This window comes from Pseudopodoces humilis, chromosome 26, assembly GCF_049639895.1.
Source record: "Pseudopodoces humilis isolate 2021_Gansu_Grassland_sample_001 chromosome 26, ASM4963989v1, whole genome shotgun sequence".
Classification (NCBI taxonomy): Eukaryota; Metazoa; Chordata; class Aves; order Passeriformes; family Paridae; genus Pseudopodoces; species Pseudopodoces humilis.
Genome location: NC_142225.1, coordinates 5389901 through 5407693, shown reverse-complemented (window position 1 = coordinate 5407693; position 17793 = coordinate 5389901). Strand labels below are relative to the sequence as shown.

Below are 17793 nucleotides of genomic sequence, written 5' to 3'. Positions count from 1 at the left end.
AATATATATATTAATATTATATAGTATATCATATATATATTAATATTATATAATATATACTATATATAATATATAATATATAATATATAATATATAATATATAATATATAATATATAATATATAATATATAATATATAATATATAATATATAATATATAATATATATTTTTTTAATATATATAATATATATAATATATATAATATATAATATAATATATATAATATATATTATGTATTATGCATTATATATTATGCATTATATATTTATATTTACATTATATTTATATATATTATATTCTTTTATATAAATGTATAATTAATTATTTTATTTTTTATTTTAATTATTTTAAATTAAATTGAATTAATCTAATTGATTAGTTTATTATTTATTAATTATTAGTTAATTTAATTAGTAATCAAATACAAAATTAACCCCAGAGCCAGGATTCCTTATTTTACATTCCTTTTATTTATAAAACAGTTTTACTATAAATAATGTAAATTTTGCACTTTCATCTGCACACTAGGACAAGAACCTCAGTTAAAAAAAAAACGCAGTTCAAGAAGTACAAATAAATCTCGTAAGATTGTGCAAAGATTAAATTCTTTTCCCAGCTCAAAGAAACGTTTACTGACTTTTTAACATCTCGCTTTAAGAGCTGCAAAAATACTTTGTTCATACAAAAATAAACAAAAAAAGTGGGCATTAAAAGTGGGTATAAAAGTGGGTATAAAAGTGGGTATAAAAGTGGGTATAAAAGTGGGTATAAAAGTGGGTATAAAAGTGTTTTTTCTGCTTCGTTGCCAGCTCAGGTGGAGCCGGAGTTTTGATTTCAGGTCCTTTTATTGCACTGGGAACCAAACCCCTGCCAGCAGCGGGGATTGGGGCTGGAGCTCCCCTCCCTCCTCAGCTGCCGGGTTTGTCCTGCAGAGGGAAACAGGAGGGGGTCAGGGGGAGCCCCTGGGCCTGGGGAGGGTTTGTGGAGCCCCCTCCCCTCCCCAGGGAGCTGGGGGTGTTTGGGGGGTCCCGTTTGGGTCCTACCTGCGGCCGCCAGGCGCGGGGGCTGCACAGGTGAGCGTGGCTGGGCACCGAGCACGCGGGACAGACGTGGCAGCCGGGGCTCTGCACAGGGACCAGGTGGCTCAGGGTGTCCTCCCCGGCCAGGGGACACACGGGGCTGCTGGCTGTGTCCCCGTGGACAAGGGACAGCAGCTGCCAGTCCGTGCAGGGAGGGCATACTGGGCGCTGTGGGCTGTGGGGAGAGAGGTGAGGGTGAGCCCTGACAGGACCTGCCCCTCTCCAAACCACCCTGCCCAGGCTCCAGCACCCACAAAAGCTGCTTTCCTTCACAACTTCCCTTTTTAAATTGAAATAAGCAGTGATTCGAGAATGCAGACCTGGACCAGCTCCCCCAGGATTGGGGCCCACAGCCAGTGGCACAGGCACTAACAGGAATAAATGGAAAAACCCCAAAACAAATGCAGCAGCGAGGAGTTCACACTTCCTGAAGCCAAAGCAAGCAGATGCACATGCCAAACCGTGTTTATCTTGTTTGTCATAAGAATTTGGCTGTTAAGGAAGCTTTGCTGGCCTGAGAGAGCACCAGACCTGCATGGGCGAGGGTCAGGAGATAAACAAATAAACTGAGCAGTTTTACCTTATCACTGCTCTGGCCCAAAACCTCCTCACCACGAGCAAATGACCCACAGCCACAGGAGGGAAAAGCACTGGGCAGTGGTGAAAAGAGGCTCCCACTGCAGGGTTCTTAAAAGCAGAGCTCCAAAGAACACGAGGCCGAGCCAGGTGAGCACAGCTGAGGAGCACAGGCTGCTCCAGAGACACCCACAGAAACCCCACTGTGCTTTTATTATCTGAATAAACCTCTCCCATTTTCACATCTCTGCTTGAGCAGGCACCACACTCCCACCCTAACACAGGGCTAGGAGCAACCAGCTCCCACCTATTCTTGTTTCAAGTGAAGCAGAGAGCTGTCAGTTTGGAGGGCACTGGGCACACACTGCAGTGCTGAGAGGAGCTGCCTGCCCTGGCCACACTCACCTCTTGTCCTGCCAGTCCCCCGGTGTCACAGCCCTGCTGCCACCCTGGCCAGTGTGGGCACGGAGCCAGCTCTCACAGATGGGACAGATGTGCTCACTGTGGAGAAGAACCACTCAGGATGTGCACTGAGAGCATGGGTGTGCCTTCCAGGCCACGTTTCTGGGGCTTGGAACAACCTGGGATAGTGGAAGGTGTCTCTGCCTATGGCAGGGGCTGGGAATGAGATGAGTTTTAAGGTCCCTTCCACCCCAAACCATTCTGGGATTCTCTGATGAACACCGTTCTACCCTGATATGAAATTTGCTGATATTTGTCCAGGCCCACAGTGGCTTTTGGGTGTTTTTAGGTGGAGGACTGACCTTTGGTGGTCCCTGGGCTGCTCTGCCTCACTCCACCATGGAGCAGCTTCTTCTGTGCCATTTCCCCTCAGCACATCCCCAGCTTTGGCAGGAGGGCTGAACACAGAGAGAGGACAACCTGAGCGTGTGGCTTTCCGAAAACACAGCCACTGTTCCCTAAATATCAAACCCTTGCTCCTGCTAAAACAGGAACCACAGGAATTCCAGCTGCAAAACTCACTTTATCCACATAAAGATGCTTCCTCCCCCTTTGCCATTGTTTTGCCTCCCAGGGGTGTGTGGAGGGGAGAAGGAGCGAGCTCCTGTTGGGGGCTGTACCTGGTGCCTGCTGGGCTCTGCCTGTCCCCATCACCGATGCTGGGGACCGAGTAGGTGCGGGGTTTTTGGGGCTGGGAGCTCAGCCAGTCCTGGCAGACGGTGCAGCCGGGGCGTGTGGGCTCTGAGAGAGGGGCCAGGTCACCGTGGAGCTGCTCCTCACAGCTGGGACACACGTGGCAGTTCCCTGCGTGGCTGTGGATGAGAGAGACGGGGGAAATCCATCCAGAGAGCAGCCAGCAAAACCCAAACCCTCCTGTGAAACACCCTCGGGACAGCAGCGTGTTCATCGTGGTGTGGGAAAGTCAAAACCTGCTCCAAGGTGTTCTGCACAGGTGAGCTCAGCAGCAATGACACCCCTGGCTATAGGCAGAAGTCTGGCACCGATTTTTGGGCAGGTGAATGAGCAAACCTACCAAAAATAGGAATTCCAGGGCTTGGGCTGCTTCTTCTCATCTGTAACCTCCAGGTGCATGGCTGCATCCCTTCCCTTCATCTCGTGCTTTTGTAAATTCACATTATAAGAGCTGAAGAGACAGACAGGAGGAAATTTTTAGAATAAAAAGAAACTTAGCAACATGGTAAAATTCTGCTAACCATGCAAATATCCTGAAGGTACAGGGCTTGAAAAGAAAAATCCACTTATCCCCAGGGAAAGTCACAATTTACAAGGGACAGTCACTTACTGCTTTTCACTCTCTTTCCGGCTCATGATGACCCCAGCAAGAAGTCCAAGGACTACTGGGGGAACTGACAAAGAAGGGAAAGGGAGAGTGAAATCAACCTTTGACTTCAGGTCTTTAACAGCAAACAGCTTTGGGGTAGGAAATCCAAATACATTTTGGATTTTAAGCTACTTACCAATGCAGCTTGGAATGAGGATGCTTGCTGGGGAGGAAAATAATGAAATGGATGTTAAAAATATGAAGCCCAAAATGTGGTGCAATTACAGCAATTAACAGGACTTCTAAGTAATGGAGCTCTTACCCAGCCAGTAAGGATTCTCTTCTGAGGCTTTGGTTTGGTTTGTCTCTGCTGTGGTTTTAACTAGGGAGAGACAAAGGAAAAGCACTCAAAATGTTATTTTAGCTGGTGCTCAACTTGTACATAATATATAAAATAGTTCAGAGAGGAGTAAACATCACATGGGCAGGTGACATGTGCAGCTCAGGTTGTGGCAGGGGCCTCTGTGCCCCTCCAGGCATTAAGGACAGAGGGGATTCTGCTGTTCCACCTGGATTTAATGCCTGGGTGTTGTTGGACACGCGACATAAATCCCTTCTAAGTTCCCTCCGCCAGCTCTGCAGTCACTGACACATTTCACACCCTGTTCATTACATTTCTGCCTGTTCCTCTTGAAGGGAAAATGTAAAACCACGTCTGGCTCTGCTCCCGCTGTTCCTCAGCAGAGCCTGGCACCTTGCAAAGCAGATGCTGCTCCCCTGGAAGCAAACCCTACTGAATGCCCGTGCAGGATGGAATTAGGAGCAATTATCAGCCCAGCAGGAGCAGAGTGCTGGGCAAGGGGATGATTGTGAGGAGGGGATGATTGTGAGGAGGGATGATTGTGAGGAGGGGATGATTGTGAGGAGGGGATGATTGTGAGGAGGGGATGATTGTGAGGAGGGATGATTGTGAGGAGGGATGATTGTGAGGAGGGATGATTGTGAGGAGGGGATGATTGTGAAGAAGGGATGATTGTGAGGAGGGGATTATTGTGAGGAGGGATGATTGTGAGGAGGGATGATTGTGAGGAGGGGATGATTGTGAGGAGGGGATGATTGTGAGGAGGGATGATTGTGAGGAGGGATGATTGTGAGGAGGGGATGATTGTGAAGAAGGGATGATTGTGAGGAGGGGATGATTGTGAGGAGGGGATGATTGTGAGGAGGGATGATTGTGAGGAGGGGATGATTGTGAGGAGGGGATGATTGTGAGGAGGGGATGATTGTGAGGAGGGGATGATTGTGAGGAGGGGATGATTGTGAGGAGGGGATGATTGTGAGGAGGGATGATTGTGAGGAGGGGATGATTGTGAGGAGGGGATGATGCTCACCCTGGCAGGTGGGAGGGACCCCGCTCCAGGTGCCACTGTCCCCGCTGTCCGTGGTGCAGTGCAGGGTGTCCTGTCCCACCAGCTCCAGCCCCGGATCACACGTGTAGGTTGTGATGGAGCCAAACACAAACTCCTGCGAGCTGTTCCCACTGTGCTGCCCGTGAGCAATGGCTGGAGGAGGGGGGCAGGAAATCACTGTGGGAGACAGAGAAAAGAACTCAGGAGGTGACCCCTGGGATGCTCTCAGCAGCCTGGGGGGACACTGTTCCTGTCAGGCCTTCACAGGCAGGAGGAACCAGTGATGTCCTGCCTTGTGACAGCAGCTCCCCCCTTGCAGAGATGCTGGCCTGACTCCACTTAGTGAAGCAAACCAAAAGTTCAGTGTTCTGAGTTGGAATATTTGGTTGTTCCAGTCGAGCACTGCACAACTTCACTCACCCTGACAAGCTGGAAGAGGACTCCAGACAGCTTTGTCTCCCTGCAGGAAACACCTGATGGAAGGTGACGCTCCCTCCAATCTGTACCTGCGGGGCCAAAGGTACATCCCAAAATCCGCTTGTTGTCACCAACCAAGGCTGTGTCACCACAGAGGTGCTGAGGACTCTATGGGCAGAGCCCCATGTCCCAGTTCATGCCCCAGTGACCCTGACCAGACAACTGGGATGCAGTGGGCAGTGGTTTCACACTCACCCACGGTCACAAACCACATTGGCTGTTGCTCCCAGCTGATGATCTTTTGCCATAACTTGGCCATGTTCTGGATTGGCTGGAATACCACAAGATTTCTCTAAAAAAGAATAAGATTGTCCTTAGGACAATATGAGACTGAAAATGAAATGAAAAACCCCACAGACTCAGTTTTCATGGCAGTATGGCAATGTCAAATCAGGCATGATTTCATGTTAAATGTAATTAGAAAAGAGCAATTTAAAAATACAGATGTGGCACTTGGAATAGGGCCTTGGAGAAAATGAAATGACGTGGAGACACTCACTCTGACACAGTTCAGGAACTTCTGTCCACGTTAAGTTGTCCAAACAGGTGCTGGTGGGGGGCTGGTCTGTGGTGTTTTCATGACTTGGGCGACAAATGTACCTCACCGTGGTATTAACGGCGTAAAAATTCTGCCTTTGATCTTGCGGTGATATCAAAGCAAATTTCACAGATGGTGGCCTGGGACAGCTGCCTGATCAGCACAGGGACAACCAAAATGTCCAGTTACACAGCAAAAGTAACAGAGTTTTGCTTTCAACTGTAAATATAATTCTGAGCAAAAATAACAATATTTTGCTTTCAACTGTAAATATAAATCTGAGGGAAAATGCATGAGCCTCACTAAGAACATGGATACTCCAAACAGTGCCCTCCTCCCTGGCCACATCCACCGGGAAATTGTCTGAGGTGGGAAAGTGCAGCCACTTCTCACTGAAGAAGTTTCCAAATCCCCGAAGCCAAACCTCCCTCCGTGATTAACCCTTCGGTCACTCAGTGCTCTGCCCTTGCAGTCCTTCCCCTTTTCCATGTGTTTCCCAAGCTGTTCCTCTGTTTTTCATCAACACTCAAGTGCCAGCCCATGGCGACAGCCTTGGTGGAGTGTAGGAAAAAGGGGCAGCAAGAGAAGTGTCCCAACCACTTCATCCTGTTGATGAGGAAAGCCCTGAGGCAGCAACTGCCAAAGCTGTGAGTGTTTCCACAAGCAGCCCACACCCTCCTTGTGTCAGAGAAAGGGAAACACTCACGGCCACAGAACTCTGGCAGGCTGGACCAGCGGGAGTTGGTCAGGCACTGGATGGTGTCGGAGAGAAAGGGGCGCTTGGTGTAACCTGGGACACAGCTGAAGGTCACGGTGGAGCCCACACTGAAGCTCTGCTGCTCTTTGGTGTCCCCCTGGGGCTCAGCGTGGCTGATATTTGGCAGTGGCCCGCAGTCCCCTGTGGGAAAATAAACGGGGATTTAGCTTCTGCTGCTTTTGGACGCAGAAAGGACACGCACAGAGCCTGTGGGAAAGGGTGGCACAGGGAGCAGGGCACACACAGGGAGCACATGCAGGGACAGGGATGTGGGGCACAGACACAGAGCACACACTGCCATGGATAACACACACTGCCATGGATAACACACACTGCTGTGGATAACACACACTGCTGTGGATAACACACACTGCCATGGATAACACACACTGCTGTGGATAACACACACTGCTGTGGATAACACACACTGCTGTGGATAACACACACTGCTGTGGATAACACACACTGCTGTGGATAACACACACTGCTGTGGATAACACACACTGCTATGGATAACACACACTGCTATGGATAACACACACTGCTGTGGATAACACACACTGCTGTGGATAACACACACTGGTGTGGATAACACACACTGCTGTGGATAACACACACTGCTGTGGATAACACACACTGCTGTGGATAACACACACTGCTGTGGATAACACACACTGCCATGGATAACACACACTGCCATGGATAACACACACTGCCATGGATAACACACACTGCTGTGGATAACACACACTGCTGTGGATAACACACACTGCTGTGGATAACACACACTGCTGTGGATAACACACACTGCTGTGCATAACACACACTGCCGTGGATAACACACACTGCTGTGGATAACACACACTGCTGTGGATAACACACACTGCCATGGATAACACACACTGCTGTGGATAACACACACTGCTGTGGATAACACACACTGCTGTGGATAACACACACTGCTGTGGATAACACACACTGCTATGGATAACACACACTGCTGTGGATAACACACACTGCTGTGGATAACACACACTGCTGTGGATAACACACACTGCTGTGGATAACACACACTGCCATGGATAACACACACTGCTGTGGATAACACACACTGCTGTGGATAACACACACTGCTGTGGATAACACACACTGCTGTGGATAACACATTCCTATGGATAACACACACTGCTGTGGATAACACACACTGCTGTGGATAACACACACTGCCATGGATAACACACACTGCTGTGGATAACACACACTGCTGTGGATAACACACACTGCTGTGGATAACACACACTGGTGTGGATAACACACACTGCTGTGGATAACACACACTGCTGTGGATAACACACACTGCCATGGATAACACACACTGCTGTGGATAACACACACTGGTGTGGATAACACACACTGCTGTGGATAACACACACTGGTGTGGATAACACACACTGGTGTGGATAACACACACTGCCATGGATAACACACACTGCTGTGGATAACACACACTGCCATGGATAACACACACTGCTGTTGATAACACACACTGCTGTGGATAACACACACTGCCATGGATAACACACACTGCTGTGGATAACACACACTCCCGTGGATAACACACACTGCTGTGGATAACACACACTGCCATGGATAACACACACTGCTGTGGATAACACACACTGCTGTGGATAACACACACTGGTGTGGATAACACACACTGCTGTGGATAACACACACTGCTGTGGATAACACACACTGCTGTGGATAACACACACTGCTGTGGATAACACACACTGCTGTGGATAACACACACTGCTGTGGATAACACACACTGGTGTGGATAACACACACTGCTGTGGATAACACACACTGCTGTGGATAACACACACTGCTGTGGATAACACACACTGCTGTGGATAACACACACTGCTGTGGATAACACACACTGGTGTGGATAACACACACTGGTGTGGATAACACACACTGCTGTGGATAACACACACTGCTGTGGATAACACACACTGCTGTGGATAACACACACTGCTGTGGATAACACACACTGCTGTGGATAACACACACTGCTGTGGATAACACACACTGCTGTGGATAACACACACTGCCGTGGATAACACACACTGCCGTGGATAACACACACTGGTGTGGATAACACACACTGCCATGGATAACACACACTGCTGTGGATAACACACACTGCTGTGGATAACACACACTGCTGTGGATAACACACACTGGTGTGGATAACACACACTGCTGTGGATAACACACACTGCTGTGCATAACACACACTGCTGTGCATAACACACACTGCTGTGGATAACACACACTGCCGTGGATAACACACACTGCTGTGGATAACACACACTGCTGTGGATAACACACACTGCTGTGGATAACACACACTGCTGTGGATAACACACACTGCCATGGATAACACACACTGCCATGGATAACACACACTGCTGTGGATAACACACACTGGTGTGGATAACACACACTGCCGTGGATAACACACACTGCCATGGATAATGCACACTCCCGTGGATAACGCACTTTCCCATGGAGAACCCTCCCGCACCCACGGCCCACCCCAGGGTGCCAGGCTCCCCGCCCACCCCACCCCTCCCCTCCCCAGGGGCTCACCCCACACCACAGGCAGGACCAGCAGCAGCAGCAGCGGCAGGACCGAGCAGCAGCAGCCGGAGCCCATCGCGGTTGCCCCGGCACTGCCCGGGCAGCGCAGCCACTCTCGCAGGGCCGCTCCGAGCTCCACGGAGCCCCCGCCAGCCCCTCCCGTCCAGCTCAGCCCAGCTCCGGGAAGGCTCTGACGAAATCCGCGAGTGCGGTGGGAGCTGGGTTGGGTGTGGAACACCCGGGGTGAGCGGTGCCTGCTCCGCCAGTGAGCCCTGGCATCATCCCCTGACACCCCCTGTCTCAGCCTCGCCTTCTCAGGGTCACTCTGCGCCTCCCAGGAAAGGCCCCCCTCCCTCCAAAGCTGCCAAGTCCCGAAGGAAAAGACCCGAACCAAAAAGGGCAGGAAGGGGAATGTCCCAGTCCGAGGAAGGGGCAGCCAGCAGCTGCCGACCTGCACCTTCCTGCTTCCCTTTGTTATCCAGGAAACAGCGATGTTTCCACTGAGAAGCTCGAACTTTTCCCTTTTACTTTGTTTTTATTTTTTAATTTCCACTTTATTTTCCTTTCCCATGCAATTTAAGCTCCAAGCAGATGTTACAAAGGCGTTTGCCCTGAGACGCAGAGGTGTTTTCCTAAGGGAGGAATCCAGCACCTTGGATAACTCATTCCTTTGGAACACTTGTAAACACGGTGACAAATTCCATGGAGATACCCTGGCTCCACTTTTACAGCTCACTGGCCTGAGGGGGATGGTGGCTGCATAAGGCAAAAGGAATCTGTTAACAGGAAAAAAGCCCTACCTTTGAATTCTGGGGAATTCTCCTGTATTAGCTTAGGGCAGTGACTTTGGCACGGGGCAGGAAGATGCTGAAAGGTTTTTGGCAAAGGCTCCTGCCGAGCCCCCGCAGGGAGTGGTTCCCCACAGAACCAAGAGCTGCAGCTCGGCGAGATGCTCTGGCTGACGGGCTGAACCCTTGAGCCAGGCTGTTTTCTGCTTCAGGAGAGAGCGGGAGACATCTGCACCCCGTGCCCGGGCACAGGCTCAGCCCTGCCCCTGCTGCACCCACATTTCTGCCCTGTTTTCCCCAGGAACCGAGCGGCAGCTGAGCCCCACGATAGCGGCTCTGTGCCCGCCCGGCCACCGAGGGCCCCCGGCTTTATCTGGCTCTGCCATCCCTCCCTGCAGCGCAGAAATCAGCCCGAGCAGCTGCTGGCAGCACAGGGGAGCAGCCTGAGCAGAGCTGCTGCAGGGCTGGGGCAGCGGGAGGTGTCCGGCAAAACCTGCCAGCAAAAACAGCGCTGGAGCTGCTGGAGCTGCTCCAGGATTTCCACAGAAACTCTGCCTCAGCTGCCAAAACCTCCTGGGGCTGAGCCCTGGCTCTGCCTGGGCTGAGACACAGCTGAGGGGCAGCAGGGCTCAGTCCTGGGGTGGCTGAGTGGGGTTAAGGGAGGTGTGACTCCAGCTGCCTTTTCCAGACCACTTCCCAGAAACACAGTCCTGCATGGGTTTGCTTTCCTCTTCTACTGCTTTTTTTAAAAATACATAACCCACTTTGACTTGCCATGGATGGCATTTAGAAAATGAATGTTCAGAGTGATAGAGACTGAACGTGGAATCTGAGCATTGCCAGGATATACCTTAAAGCTGATTGCTTCTTGAAAAAGAGAATGAAATATGACGAGAAAACAGCAGGGAATTGAATTCACACACTGCCCTTTATAAACCATTACCATTTATTACTAAATAGAAATAAAAACCCAGAAAGGCTTTGGGAGTTTCATCTCTTTACAGGACAAAATTGGGGTAGACAGCCGAAAGAACACACACGACTTTCCCCGTCCCTCTGTTGCAGGGTGGATATTTAGGAGTTGGAGATCTGCAGGGTGGGGAGGATATTCAGGAGTTGCAATTCTGTGTCTGTGTGTGGTTGATGTGCTCACAGCAGGACAGAGCTGCCTCCCTCCCTCTGGAAAGCAGAAGTGGCTCCTTTACCTTAGGAGATCAGAGGTGCCCGGCCCACACGTGGCTTTATCTTCCTGGCGTAAAAATAAAACTTCAAGGAGCTTTGGGCTGGTACAAGAAGCAGATTTTGCTAAAGAAAGGGCTTAAACCCCTCAAGATATAAAGATCAAACAATGTAAGATCTGAAGTACCTTGGTTCTCAAAAGAAATGAGCTTAAACTCTGCAGGACAGGGAAGTCCGTGCTTTGCTTTTCAGCCCTGCCAGCAGCTGGATCCACAGCTGGATCCGCTGCAGCCAGGAATTCCTGGGAAGTTACGGGAGCAGCTCAGCTCCCCAGGGAGGCTGGGGCAGTGTTTAGGGTTTGTTGTGGTGTTTCCCGAGAGCAGAAAACCTGCGGCCCTGGAAACACAGCATCAGGCTGGGCGGGGCACAGCCGGGCTCTGCACGAGCTCTGGGGGTTTCTGGGACAACGCAGGCTCGGAAATTCTGGTGGGATCAGAAGGAATCACGGCTGGAGTGGAGATGCTGGAAGGAAATCCTGAAAGGAAAACCCAGATGGGAGGAGCAGATATGGAAAGCTGCCAGTGCTTGCAGGAGTAATTTTCAATCCATTTCTTGGAACACTGAAACATCATCATTAAAAAATTACATTTTATTGGTGGGACAGACCTGATTTAGGTCATCTTTTATCTTAAAGCAAGGTGTAAGAGTCCTGAGAAGTGTGGCCAGTGCATGGGGCACTTTTGGAACAGATCAGGAGCGGTAAAAGGTTTTCTGGTTTTGACCCAAAAGACAAAACTCAGCTTGACCCTGACACCAGAGAAAAACCTTTCACCATCCCCCAGTTGGGTGTTGAGACCCTCCAGTGGGGGCTGTGTCTTCCCCACCTGCAGTGACACAGTTGTGGGTCCCAGCAGTGCCCACAAAGCCAACACTCACCCTTTTCACGGATAAAATCCTCCTTTGCAGCGGGTGGGGAATTTGGAGGACCAGAATTTCCACCACGTCCAGCTTCTCCTGGCTGTGCACCACCTCCCTGTGTGCAACAAGGTTGGCATCAGCACCTCAGAGCCCTGGCACTCTCAGGGTACAAAATTCTCTCTTGCTTTTCAAAATGCCCAAAAAATGAGTTAAAAAAACCAAAACAAACTAATAATGTGAAGGCAAGGAAATAATTGATAAATTAAAATGTATTCCAGGTAAAGAAAAGCTTTTTAAGATAACAGGAGGTCGGTGCAGTCAAAGCTGAGCTATCAACCAGATGCCCCAACCAGCAAAAGATATAAATTAAATAGAGAAAACTTACAGAAGAAAAGAACATGAGGAAAAACCCACTCACTTCCACAAAATGATGCAAATTTGGATCGTTTTAACTTCTGAAAGCAGCCAGGTGGGGGAAGGATCCCCAGGTGCTTCAGAGGACACATGGCTCCTTTGCTGGCCCCAGAATAGGATTTTGGGGATTTGTACAAAGGCAGAACAAATCTGAACCCTGAGGCAGCCCAGTTCCTGCTCACTGGAGAGAAACAGGGGGGGAAAAATGAAAACTCCGGGTTTTAGGGATGGGAGGAAGTCCCAGTGATGCCCCTCCAGGACTGACCTGCTTTCCTGAAGGAAGACTGGGAGGAGGAGATGGTGTTTTGGAGTGCTTTTTTATAGAGGCTGAGCTTCATCTCCCACCCGAGACCCTTCCTAGAGGCTCGGATTCCATTTCCCTGGGGAGCTGAGAAACCGAAATTCACGGGGTGAAATTCATCGGGCGGCCTTTGGTAGAAAGGCGATAAAAGAGAAAAATAAAAGGGATTTGGTTCAACGTGGAGTCATTTCAACTCACTTTCGGGAGGAGCTCTGCTCTCCGTGCCTTTTGCTCCAAGTTTGACAGCTGAGCTTCTCTCTAGGGGACAGAGAGGGATCATTGCTCGGAGCACTCTGCTCCAGCACTGCCTTTTCCCCTTGAAAATTTCCTTACGGCTTATATTTGACCCCTCCTGCACTTCAGACCAGCAATATTTTATGCTGGTTTGTCCTAAATACCAAACTCATAATCAATAGTAAATAGTAAATGATAAATAGTAAATAATAAATAATAATCAATAAATAGTAAATAATAAATAATAAGCGGTAAATAGTAAATAATAAATGGTAAATAATAAATAATAAATGGTAAATAATAAATAATAAATGGTAAATAATAAATGGTAAATAATAAATAATAAATAATAAATAATAAATAATAAATAATAGTTAATATTCATAGTGAATAGTAAATTGTAAATAGTAAATAGTAAATAGTAAATAGTAAATAGTAAATAGTAAATAATGAATAATAAATAATAAATAATAAATAAATAATAAATAAATAACAAATAACAAATAACAAATAAATATTAAATAATAAATAATATATAATAAATAATAAATATTAAAGAATAAATAAATACTATATAATAAATAATAAAAAATAAAAATAAATATTAAATATTAAATATTAAATAATAAATAACAAATAATAAATATTAAATAATAATTAACAATAAATAGTAAATAACAAATTGTAAATAATGAATGACAAATGATAAATAATGAATAATAAATAATAAATACATAATAAATAAATAACAAATAACAAATAAATATTAAATAATAAATAATGTATAATAAATAATAAATATTAAATAATAGATAATAAATAATAAATAATAAATAATAAATAATAAATAATAAATAATAAATAATAAATAATAAATAATAAATAATAAATAATAAATAACAAATAACAAATAATGAATAATAAATCATAAATAATAAATAATAAATAATAATAATAAATAGTAAATAACAAATTGTAAATAAGGAATGACAAATGATAAATAATGAATAATAAATAATAAATAATAATAATAAATAGTAAATAACAAATTGTAAATAAGGAATGACAAATGATAAATAATGAATAATAAATAATAAATAAATAACAAATAATAAATAAATATTAAATAATAAATAATATATAATAAATAATAAATATTAAAGAATAAATAATAAATACTATATAATAAATAATAAATAATAAATAATAAATAATAAATAATAAATACTATATAATAAATAATAAATAATAAATAATAAATAACAAATAATAAAGAACAAATAACAAATAAGAAATAATAAATAATAAATAACAAATAATAAATAATAAATAATGAATAATAAATAACAAATAACAAATAATAAATAATAAATAGTAAATAATAAATAATAAATAACAAATAATAAATAACAAATAACAAATAATAAATAACAAATAATAAATAATAAATAATGAATAATAAATAACAAATAACAAATAATAAATACTGGTATCAAACACTGCACTCAGATGAAACCACCTTTGCACTCGGGCACGGCACCGCTCCAGACCCCGCTGGTTCTGTCCCTGCTCTGACAACGGATGCTCCCATTCCCGAGCAGCTGGAATTCGGGGTCACAGCTGTAGGTCACCGTGGAGTTATAAGCAAAAATTTCAACGCCTTCCCCATCGTGTCTGCCGTGGCTGATCGGAGGAGGTGGAGAGCAGGTAATTACTGCAGGAGAGAAGGACAATGTGTTGGCTAAAACTTTAATAAAATGTAGAAAATTTGAGTCTTCCTAAGGCTCTTGCAGATAAACTTTGGGCAGTGAAGGTGACCAGCACTGGATGGGTGAAGCTGCCTGTCCCAGTTTCCTCTCGTTTGGTCCCAAAGTTTCTCTTCCCACACCTTTCTCCCTCTCCCAGCACAGCCACAGCAAATAAACAGCAATTTTCCATGCTCAGGATTCCTGGAAATCTCACCCCATCACCTTCAGTCATGACAGAAATGTTGATTTTGTGGGAGAAAAGCTGCTGAAATGGCATCAGCAGCAGAATGGGAATTTCTCAGCTGTTGGGGACAGATCAGCCACAGAGCATCAACAAAAACAATCCCAAGAGAGGTTTGGGCTGGAACTGGGATGCAGGATCTGCTGGAGTGAAGTAGAAAGGTTTAATCTCACAATTAAAGATGAATCTCACATTCACAAGTTGGAAGTTCGCTCCATTCAACATCGTTTCCTTTCAGCTGGCACTGGATGAAATTATTCCCAACTAATTTGTACCTAAAATACACGAGAGAAAATCACTGTAACTCTCCAAAACCTGGGAATATTTCCCACCATGACCAGGAGTGTAGGAAAGGCAGCTCCAAACAAGCAGCGATGCTGGTTAACAGGAGAACTCCTGCCAGGGTCTGTGCTCATCTATTTTACGTGATTCCCTGCTCTGACTCTGCATTTCCCACGGCAGGGAAGGGAGAATTTGGAGCTTTCTGGGAATGGCAGGCAGGGCTGAGCTGAGGGCTGGATTCCCACACGGATTTGCTGAATCAGGGACTCAATTCCTGCCTGCTCCTGGCCCACAGCAGTTCTGGGACTGGCTCTGTCCCCACCCAGGGCCTTTCCCACGCTGCTGTCCCCTCGGGGATGAGGTGACGAGGGACAGGCTCCGTGCTGAGCACACACAGCACCTCCAAAGGCTGGGCTCAGCCCCGGCTGCTGCTCACCGGGGTCACTGATGGGCTCCCCAGTGTCCCCCAGTGTCCCCCAGTGCCACCTCCTGCCCAACACCTCTTTGGGGTGTCAGGTGCAGCCGTTTTGCTGAAGCTTTGTCGGAAAACCGGCTGGCAGCACATTGCTGGGGCACCTCTTCAGCTGATAAAATGCTTTCCCCAGAGAACTTGCACACTTCCCATCCCTGCAAGTGTCCAAAGCCAGGTTGGATGGGACCTGGGACAGGGGGAGGTGTCCCTGTCCATGGCACTGGATGGGTTTTAAGGTCTCTTCCAACCCAAACCGGTCTGGGATTCTGGGATTCGGGTGGAGCCTCCATGTACAGCAGAGGGGCAGCAGGGATCAAGCCACATTTAATTCAAGTGGTTTCTGCCCTGGCTGGCTGGAAGCTCATGGATCTTGTTCTGGCAGCTGACACCTTCCCCATTCTGTGCAAAACCCCTCGGCCTCTGGACATGGTGGATGATATCTGATCTAACAGGAGCAGCATCATCCCTCCACCCTGCTGCGGATTTCCAAAGTTTAGCTGAAGGCCAGCAGGGCGGGACACGCTGTCCTTTCCTCCAGTCACATCCCAAGGGAGAGGGAAACCCCCTCTGTTAAACGTGCACAAGCACAAGCCAGGTGATGCCAGCTGATTCCTGCAGGGAGGGAGGGAGGAACACCAGCTGGAAATACAAATTCCTGTCCTCCGCATTTGGGCCCTGACTGAAAGCAGGCAGCAGCCATGAGTCAGCTCCTGACTGTGGAAATTGTGCTTCACTGCACTTTCCCAGCTGGATTTTAAAAATTCCAGTGAAAAACCACTTTTTGTTCAATATATCCCAACTATTTTAAGCTGAAATATTTTAAATAACTTGTATGGAAGTCTAGAGTGCTCAGCTGAGAGTACAACTGCTCTGGTTGGGATGGACACTTGGAGCTCCTCTGGGTGGCTCTTGGAGGAAGAGGTGGCCCTGAATCCTGGCCCTGGTGTCCTCCCTGCAGCTGTGTGCCACCCTGCAGCTGTGTGTCACCCTGCAGCTGTGTGCCACCCTGCAGCTCTGTGCCACCCTGCAGCTGTGTGTCACCCTGCAGCTGTGTGCCACCCTGCAGCTGAGTGCCACCCTGGAGCTGTGTGCCACCCTGCAGCTGTGTGCCACCCTGCAGCTGTGTGCCACCCTGCAGCTGTGTGCCACCCTGGGGTGTGCCACCCTGCAGCTGTGTGCCACCCTGCAGCTGTGTGTCACCCTGCAGCTCTGTGCCACCCTGCAGCTGTGTGTCACCCTGCAGCTCTGTGCCACCCTGCAGCTGTGTGTCACCCTGCAGCTGTGTGTCACCCTGCAGCTGTGTGCCACCCTGCAGCTGTGTGCCACCCTGCAGCTGTGTGTCACCCTGCAGCTGTGTGCCACCCTGCAGCTGTGTGCCACCCTGCAGCTGTGTGTCACCCTGCAGCTGTGTGCCACCCTGCAGCTATGTGTCACCCTGCAGCTGTGTGTCACCCTGGGGTGTGCCACCCTGCAGCTGTGTGTCACCCTGGGGTGTGCCACCCTGCAGCTGTGTGTCACCCTGCAGCTGTGTGCCACCCTGCAGCTGTGTGCCACCCTGCAGCTCTGTGCCACCCTGCAGCTGTGTGTCACCCTGGGGTGTGTCACCCTGCAGCTGTGTGCCACCCTGCAGCTCTGTGCCACCCTGGAGCTGTGTGCCACCCTGCAGCTGTGTGTCACCCTGGGGTGTGCCACCCTGCAACTGTGTGTCACCCTGCAGCTGTGTGTCACCCTGGGGTGTGCCACCCTGCAGCTGTGTGCCACCCTGCAGCTGTGTGTCACCCTGCAGCTCTGTGCCACCCTGGAGCTGTGTGCCACCCTGCAGCTCTGTGCCACCCTGCAGCTGTGTGCCAGCACTCACCCATCCTCACAGGACACATCCACTCGTGCTCCCAGCTCCAGGGCCATGAGGGGCCCCGTCCTCCCCCCGGGCAGCGCTCCCAGGGCGCTGCAGGACCTCCCTGGGGGACACAAAAAAGGCTGAATG

The 17793-nt window shown here is 47.7% G+C and overlaps 1 protein-coding gene across 1 annotated transcript in view; it reads right to left on the bottom strand.

Moving 5' to 3' along the window:
- The window catches only part of CR1 (complement C3b/C4b receptor 1 (Knops blood group)), a 52496-nt gene that overhangs the window by 32647 nt on the left and 2056 nt on the right, over positions 1-17793 (bottom strand). The window contains exons 4-25 of the mRNA XM_088067301.1: positions 17668-17767; positions 15248-15330; positions 14586-14780; positions 13031-13090; positions 12797-12919; positions 12536-12712; positions 12145-12232; positions 9242-9450; positions 6530-6721; positions 5785-5976; positions 5481-5577; positions 5229-5314; positions 4791-4985; positions 3722-3781; positions 3596-3622; positions 3421-3484; positions 3151-3261; positions 2738-2929; positions 2420-2515; positions 2061-2156; positions 1044-1254; positions 917-926 (exon numbers count right to left, since the gene is read on the bottom strand). Of these exons, the coding sequence (XP_087923427.1) occupies positions 917-926; positions 1044-1254; positions 2061-2156; positions 2420-2515; positions 2738-2929; positions 3151-3261; positions 3421-3484; positions 3596-3622; positions 3722-3781; positions 4791-4985; positions 5229-5314; positions 5481-5577; positions 5785-5976; positions 6530-6721; positions 9242-9450; positions 12145-12232; positions 12536-12712; positions 12797-12919; positions 13031-13090; positions 14586-14780; positions 15248-15330; positions 17668-17767 (2664 nt within the window). The remainder of the gene's footprint in view (positions 1-916; positions 927-1043; positions 1255-2060; positions 2157-2419; positions 2516-2737; positions 2930-3150; positions 3262-3420; positions 3485-3595; positions 3623-3721; positions 3782-4790; positions 4986-5228; positions 5315-5480; positions 5578-5784; positions 5977-6529; positions 6722-9241; positions 9451-12144; positions 12233-12535; positions 12713-12796; positions 12920-13030; positions 13091-14585; positions 14781-15247; positions 15331-17667; positions 17768-17793) is intronic.